The sequence below is a fragment of the Phaseolus vulgaris genome, chromosome 10 (genome assembly GCF_000499845.2).
Source record: "Phaseolus vulgaris cultivar G19833 chromosome 10, P. vulgaris v2.0, whole genome shotgun sequence".
In the NCBI taxonomy this organism is placed as follows: domain Eukaryota; kingdom Viridiplantae; phylum Streptophyta; class Magnoliopsida; order Fabales; family Fabaceae; genus Phaseolus; species Phaseolus vulgaris.
The window spans coordinates 42686769-42694737 of NC_023750.2; the positions used below are offsets into that span (position 1 = coordinate 42686769).

At 33.4% G+C, this 7969-nt stretch overlaps 1 protein-coding gene across 1 annotated transcript; it reads right to left on the reverse strand.

Moving 5' to 3' along the window:
- Window positions 1-2708: 2708 nt before the first annotated feature.
- Window positions 2709-7969, reverse strand: LOC137819523 (NADP-dependent malic enzyme-like). The gene is made up of 20 exons (XM_068623401.1): window positions 7762-7969; window positions 7355-7629; window positions 7138-7258; window positions 6962-7036; window positions 6201-6352; window positions 6002-6107; window positions 5831-5896; window positions 5223-5318; window positions 5046-5117; window positions 4854-4937; window positions 4671-4769; window positions 4459-4506; window positions 4336-4389; window positions 4151-4249; window positions 3980-4069; window positions 3818-3895; window positions 3646-3720; window positions 3464-3554; window positions 3245-3373; window positions 2709-2987 (listed from the first exon to the last, which is right to left on the reverse strand). The coding sequence occupies exons 1-20, from the start codon at window positions 7789-7791 to the stop codon at window positions 2899-2901; spliced, it is 1929 nt and encodes a 642-aa protein (XP_068479502.1). The 5' UTR covers window positions 7792-7969; the 3' UTR covers window positions 2709-2898.

A 7969-nucleotide genomic window follows, 5' to 3' on the forward strand; every position in this document is an offset into this window, starting at 1 on the left:
GGGTGCTTATTAGATCTTTTGTAACATGTTTAAAGCTAATTCTTACATTGAGATCAACTTAATACGAATTTGTTTGAGTTGTAATCATTTTAGAAGGATTAGGAAAAACAGAACAAATATAAAATATAATGTGAGAGAAATAGTAAAACATAATTGATATGCATAGACTCTCCCTCCCCTATTTTTTATTTGTTTAATATATAAAGTTAGTTTTAATTTTTATGTAAATATATAATCTTACAATATTACTATTTAGTTTGATTTTTTTCCCAAATTTTATAAGAGTAACTTTATTTGAGTTGGTGTCGAAAATTTTGCATTAATTAGATATAACAACATTTCATAATACATAAATAAATAAATAATTTAAGTTTAAAGTCAACTTTTTAATATGGTATGAGAATTCTTTAGAATTTACCTAATAAGAAAGTTTATTAAACTTATCAGGTCACTTCTTAAATAACATGTTGTTAAATTTCATGAAAAACAATAAACAATTCTTTTTTTTTTATATTCAAATATTTCAGATTTGTAAAACTATGCTAAATTATACAAAGGATTATTTATCTTTAATGTTTTATTTCTCTTATCTTTTGAAAAGTTTAATTTAATCGTTTATGTTGTTGAAGTGATTGAAAAATGGTTTTTTCTCTTCCTCCTCTCCAATTTCATATTCAATCCAATTAGCATGAGAGAAACTTGGTTCACAAACAATCGAAATTTCAATAGAAAAGTCACTCAAGGATAACACACAACATTCACACTCCTAAAAAATTAAACAAGAGTGGTGATGAGTGATTAATCACCCATATATCCTCACTATAAACCCTAGAAAACAAGCTTACAACTTGAAGCATTATCTTCATATTACAACAATTATTGTTAATCAAAATATGGTCTTCAATTCAATCACAATCCTTACTAATAACATTATATAATTTCTCAACAACCTTGAAATCAAAATGAACACCCAAATCAAAGTGTTGGGGTTGAAGCACTTGGTGTCTATGCACCATGTGAGTGAGTTTGTGAAAAGATTATGGAGGAAGGAGGATGTGTTTCTACATATGTTGCAGGTGTTATGTAGTTGATGATGCAAGTAAAATTGAGGTACTTGAGCAATGTGATGAATTTGGTCATAAATTTCATGCTCTGAAATCTAAGATTTTGCAAGAGTTTAAGATTAAAGAAGAAGAGGAAGGAAGTTAATTTTGAACTAAAGCAATGACCATTTTAAAAATATAAATGACCAAATTGAAATATTTTTAAATTGGACATAGGTGAGAGCCCATACAATAAAGATAGAACCATATTTGCCTTCTTTGGCCCAACTTCAAGGAAATTATTTTCTACAATCTAAAAAAAATTAATTTTACCATTTTTTTCATAATAATTTTATGGCAAATTCTCCTCCACCTCCATACCTTCTATTGCATATCCATACTTTTATTTATTCTAACAATACCTTTCAATTAAATGTCTAATCTACATTAACTTTATTTTAATAAAAATATATAAAAAGGGATTAAAAACTCAAGATGACCCAATAAAATTTCTTATAAAAAATAAAATTAGTAAAATGTCACCTTTAAATTGATTCCGGTTTATTTTAAAAAATCTATTTGATGTACTAAAGTATTAAGTTATTTAAGTTAATTTGTATCATAAAAATATAAATTGACAATGATTAAATTTTTTTTTTCAAATAATGAAAAAACTGAATCAAATAAAACAGAAAGATATTTAAAAAATATGCTTACTTTTATTATTAGGAAAGCACAAAATTCAAAAAAAAAAAAAAAACTTACAAGTTGCAAAATTGAAATACAAAACTAAAAAATATATCTTCAGGTGAATGTTGAATACAACGAATTTTTTCGTCAACCCTATGACATACACTCAAAGGATAAAACTATTCTCTCAAACGTTTGCGACTAGAGAAGTGGTAATTCAATTTATTTGCAGAGTTGCAAATCCAAAATTGAAATGGGAGATTACATGGTAGCATTCCGGAATGGCTAGTCCATAAGATGTTATCGGAATAGGTCTGGAATTGAACATACAGCATGCATATCTCAATTTATTTTGTCTTTCCTTCCATCAAAATAATTATGAGTTTGCATGATTGGAGGAAAGAATGATTAGTGAGTGAATTTGTGAAGAAACTAAGATGAAAAGCGATGAAGAATAGGTGCATGGGATCTAGATGAAGAATAAATGTTTTAGAATTTTCTATAATGACATGAAATTAATTAAACTAAGTTTATCCTAAAGTACAGTAGATAGTAAAAATGAAATTAGAAGTGCAAATGGTGAATCTCTCTATGTCCAATAATGATATTGCATAAAACAGTTATGAGTGATCTGATTTTTTTGAAAGATTTCTATGCTCATTTCTGTGTCTGCAAATGCCACCAGGGCTACAAGTTTCCTTCAACAGTAAATTACATTTGGTGATGCTTTCTTCTGGAGTATCTACCACTTAAGGTGCACAGAATCTTGATTATTTTAATTTTTTAATGAATAAATGAAAGGAAAAGAGACATGCAAAAATGGTATACCAGAATCTAAATTATTGTATTTAAAGCTATTCTTATGTTCATCTACCTACATTAACAACAACCTAAACTCTATTTTACCGGAAAAAATATACATTCACATCTCATTTTTTATACAACAACGTTACAATCCTCAATACTTTCCTATCATTTAATTACAAATTTATTTTTTATTATATATATTTATTTCTAAACACATATCACGAAGAAGAGTTGTATATAACTCTAAGGGTTGTTAAAGCATCATTTCCCATCATAACATAAAAGAGCAGGGAAAGGATAAAGAAAACATTTTATAATTAAAAAAACCCAAAAAGATGAAAAATGGACTGTTGTCACTTCACCGGTAGTCTCTATAGGCTGGTGTATACATAGAGCTCTCAGCAAACTTCATCAAATCTTTTGGCTGAGGAATGTTAGTGGCCAAGCCTGTTCAAGAATGTGAATTCAATTTCATTACTCTTGTAATTTATTTTACACTATTTCAAGGAGAATAAGTATTAGAAACATGAAACATAAAGTGTGCATGTTTGGATTAACATTGGAAAGTTAAAAAATTCTTTTACTCTCAAAGCAACAACTTTTTTCCTTCTTCATTTGGTGCATTGAATTTGCAAAAACACTTTCAAGTTTAATCCAGACATAGCCAAAGTTTTTCAGATATCAAAAGAAAAACTAAGGTTTACCAAGTTCATAGGCCTTAGCAGCCACTTTGGCAGCTATATGTGCTGAAATCTTTCTGATGTTGGAGAAAGGAGGGTATATGAGCCCCTTGTCATAGTCCTCCTCAGCCACCTGTGAAGCCAAAGCTTGAGCTGTTCCAAGAAATATGATTTGTCATTTAAATTATAAGTATTCCAAGCTTAAACACTTTAAGTAAATGTTTGAATTTCTTCTGCACTTACCAGCTGCCAGAAGCAGGTCATCATGGACACGAATGGTTCCAGACATTATTAAACCAAGACCAAATCCAGGAAAAATGTATGCATTATTGGACTGATGATAACAAAGAACAAGTTTATATTAGTAAAATTCATTTCATAGGATTTGAGAAATTAACATTTCTACAAAAAAACTCCTTTAAGACCTGGCCAGGCATAAACACTTTTCCATCATATTCAACTGGGTCAAAAGGGCTCCCACTAGCAAAAATGGCACGTCCCTGATTGAAATGCGAAATAAAATGAAAAATGATACCAGTTATTACTCATCCATTCCAACCAAATAATGAGAAGATAATAACTTTGTCTTCATATTACCTGGCTCCAAGTGTAAGCTTCTTCAGCAGTGCATTCTGACTGTGATGTGGGATTGGAAAGGGAAAGAATAATAGGTTTCTACAAGCATTGCAAATGATGGATACATTAGCTTCTGTAGACATCAAAATGCACAGCAGTTTGGCAAGTGGATTGACATATTACCTCATTCAAGGAAGCCATAGCTTCAATCACTTCCTTGGTAAAAGTTCTTCCTCGTCCTGATGTTCCAATTAAAACTGTTGGCTTAATATCCTGAGAAGAAAACATTGAAATGTAAGAAATTTGAAACAACTTCTCTCTGGGTGAGAGAGCAAGAGAAATGGAGAGCCATACATTAATAGCATCTACAAGTTCCTCAACAGGTTCATGTTCATGAGCCCAGGGTTTCTTAAAATGTTGAAGTGATTCTTTGCGGGAATCCACAATCAAACCCTGTAAAAGTAGGAATAAAAGATTAATACAATGGTAAGCAAACAATTGCTTTCTACAGGAAAGAGCTAAATTGGCTTTTGTACAACCTTTGAGTCCACCAACCAAATGTTCTTGCGCATTTCTTCTACTGGGAGATTTGTCTGCAAGACAATAGTTAGTTTCTGGAAAAATCTAAATCGTTCATTTAATGCTAGCATAAAATATCTAACCCGTTTTGAAGTTTCAAGTGCTATGAGTTCTGCTATTCCAGTGCCAGCCTGCAACCACAAACCATGCAATTCAAGTGAACAATTCAACGTAATCTGATAATGTTCAGTACTCTCTTCTTTTCACCTTGTTCTCTGTTGTGAAATGATTAAACTTTCTTATCTCTAGGAAACAACAAAGAAGGAAACATGATCCCAGAATGGTAATGACTTACCTCTCCAGCACCAAGGAATAAGAACTTGTGATCAGGCAAGTCTCCCCCAACCAATTTCAGAGCAGCAATTAGTCCTGCAAGAACCACTGATGCTGTTCCCTGAAACAAAGTGGATAGCATATAAAAGAAAATTATTGATTACCAAAGTATCTAAACATACAATTTAAGAAAGGAATTTCTCACCTGAATATCATCATTAAAGACAAGATGTGTTGACCTATATTTTTCAAGTAGATCAAAGGCATTGTGGTTTGCAAAGTCTTCAAACTAAAATATGGCAAAGCAGATGCAGAATACAGGAACTTGAAATTAGCAGTGTTGCATTCTTTCTATCCAATAAGGCTTGAAATGATGTCTTCGCATACTGCTTAGTACCTGAACAAGGATTTTTTCACCATAATTCTGCTTGACTGCATTCATAAATTCTTGCAGAAGATCAGCATATTCCTGGAAAAAGAAAAGGTAAAAAAAAATTATTATTGTGGTACATCAGACGACATAATGCCTGAGATTAAAACTAAGGCTAAAAAAAAAGACAAATTATGAACCAACCTGCCCAGTTGCCCGTTTCTGCCTGAGTCCTATATAGAATTCTTCATTCAACAAATTCTCATTGTTTGTACCCACATCGATGGTAATAGGCAAGCACTGAAACAGTTTGATGATATAGCAATACAATTTTAGTAAGAAGTGGAAGACCATACAATTTTTTTATAAACAAATCAGAGATCAGAGGAGCCACTATTGACAATCTTCCAAAATTGAATGTTATGCGGCAAGCAAACTTTGAAATAAGCACTACTATTTCAACAGTAAAAAAGTATAAATTGCTACTACAAGTGTATTTACTTTTCTGCAGAAAAATCATGGCAAATTGTCTTGGTGCTCAATTTTTAAATCAAGATTCTTTTTTCTGAGTGGTGGTAAGGACTTAAGGGCCCAACTAATGAAATTCAAAGTCAAATATAGGAATCTCCCAAACAACTTCTGTTCTTTTTTGTTTTGTTTTTCTTTCATTCTTTTAACTTATTCCAGGGTGGTGTTCTGCATGTGGATATGTTGGGGGCTAAAATCTGCAACTCAAATTTCAGTACCATCGTAAAACAAAGTACCATATCACAAGAAGTTTGTAACAAGTATAGTACACCCAAAATACGTACAGAAGAAGGACGAACTCCACCAAGTGCTGTATATAAAGAGAGTTTTCCAACCGGTATTCCCATTCCCTGGTAATACAGCATTAGTTAGCAAAAGAGAGATCACAATATTAGACCATTAGTTACAACATAATACAAAACATCATAATTTTTATACATGGACGAGTATAATACCTGACAACCAAGATCCCCAAGGCCCAGAATTCTCTCTCCATCAGTTACAACAATGACTTGAATGTTCCTCTCAGGCCAATTCCTTAGTACTTCAAGAATCCTCCCTCTTTTAAAACCCATCCAATAGAAATCCAACAATGACTAAACGGTAAAGACAGAAAATTGAGGAGGATGAAAGTGCAAATGAACTCGAACTTACTTATCCTTCAAACTTATATAAAGTCCCTGAGGACTCATGAAGATATTCCCATATTTCTGGCATGCTTCACCAACTGTTGGAGTATAGACAACTGGTAGTAACTCCTCAACATGATCAAGCAGAAGCCTGTAGAACAATCTTTCATTTCTCCCCTGCAACCCAGCCAATCACAAATGGAAAGCATTAGAATCTAATCCCAAATTTTTCAAATCAAATTGCGAATATAGTTCTCCAAAGACATGGTTTTATGGTAAGGATGAGATCCCAAGTTCAAAACAAAATCATGACAATAACTACGCATGTGCAGAATGCAGACAAGAGCACGTCTATGGAAATATAGAGTTTTCTGTGAAAAAGTTTTGGACTCATTATTCAATGCTTATTTTTTGCACTTGCAACTTTTTCATACTGCACTCTACATATATTCCAGCATACTATAAGTAAAAGGGTCTTCCACCAAATACTAATGTCTAATAGTGTATTGGGAAAGATGTTAGTTGCTGTCAAATGCCATTTGCATTGTAATGTGAGAATGTCTCAAAACAAACACATGCTAATGAGTGCAGTAAGGGCGCTTGTTAATAAACCTTCAATCCACTTTATCAAATGTTTCCAGTAACTTATTAAAGCTAGTATTGATTTTTTTTATCAATTTCTAATTTTGTACCAAAGTTAAATTCAAAATGGAGAAACAGCCTAAAGCAAATTTTTAACATAAAAATCTGCCAGGAAGTAAGAAAAGGAAGTGTTCTCAAGGCCACCTGAAGATCCATCATTGCCACGAACTTGTGCAATGGAACTTCATACTGGCGTATGTGTTGGATCATTTTCTTTACCTGAACAAAAGAAGCATTGATAAATTATTGGGTTTTCAATATATCATTACCCTTAATAAAGAAAGATTATTAGGAAAAAGTGATGTGATGAGATGATTAACCTGAGTTTCTTGAGAAAGAACAGATGGGGGAATAAGGCCACGCAAGTAGTGGGAGTCCCTCTCTTTATCATTGAAGGCGAGTCCTTTGTTGAAGTGAGGATCTCTCAACAAAGTATACCCACTACAAGCCAATCAACAGTGTCCCATTCATTCAACCACAAATACAAACAAGAAAAATGGAAGATCATCACAGCAAGTCTCACACTCATTCACTCACCAAGAAACAGAGACATTCCACGGAGTCACACCCTGATCCTCAGTAGCTCTATCCTCGCCGTACACGTCCCGGACGCCGCCGCCGGCGATTGTGGAAGTCCCACTGGCCTCTTCCTCCATCAAAAAGCCGCCGTGAGTTTTGCCGCTGCTCGAAGTTGAAGCACAACACGTCACTCTCGATGGAGCAGAACGCCTCCTCTGTGAAGCTGAGAAGTCACTACCCGAAGACCACCCACCTATGCCCGACTTGCACTGCGGGTAAAGTTCACACGAAAACTGGAAAAGGAGAAGATTTTATCAATGCCCATGTACAGAAATCAAACGATCTCAAGAAAATTATTAGAAAAATGAGTTTTTTTTAATTTTTTTTTTGCTTCCATATGAGGATTGGGAAGTGTTATAAAGTACCATGAAGGAGTGTGCATTGGAGGAGAACATGATCTTGATGAAACAAGTGTGTGACAGAGAGCGAGTTGCGGTTGGATGAGCGAGTTGCGGTTGGATGAGCGAGTTGACACAAAAGGGAGGGAGAAATGAAGAGAAAGAGAGATTCTTGAGGAGAAGCAGAGGAAAATAACTGAAACTTCCCTCCTTTTTTCTCTCTCTCTTCCTCTTC

What these genes read in the sequence shown, in the direction of transcription:
- LOC137819523 (XM_068623401.1), bottom strand. Translation starts at nt 7,791, where the DNA reads ATGTTCTCCTCCAATGCACACTCCTTCATG. An exon ending in CCAATGCACACTCCTTCATG is followed by an intron (nt 7,630 to 7,761) that starts GTACTTTATAAC and finishes CTCCTTTTCCAG; the next exon opens with TTTTCGTGTGAACTTTACCC. An exon ending in CTATGGCTTCCTTGAATGAG is followed by an intron (nt 3,896 to 3,979) that starts GTAATATGTCAA and finishes CAATGCTTGTAG; the next exon opens with AAACCTATTATTCTTTCCCT.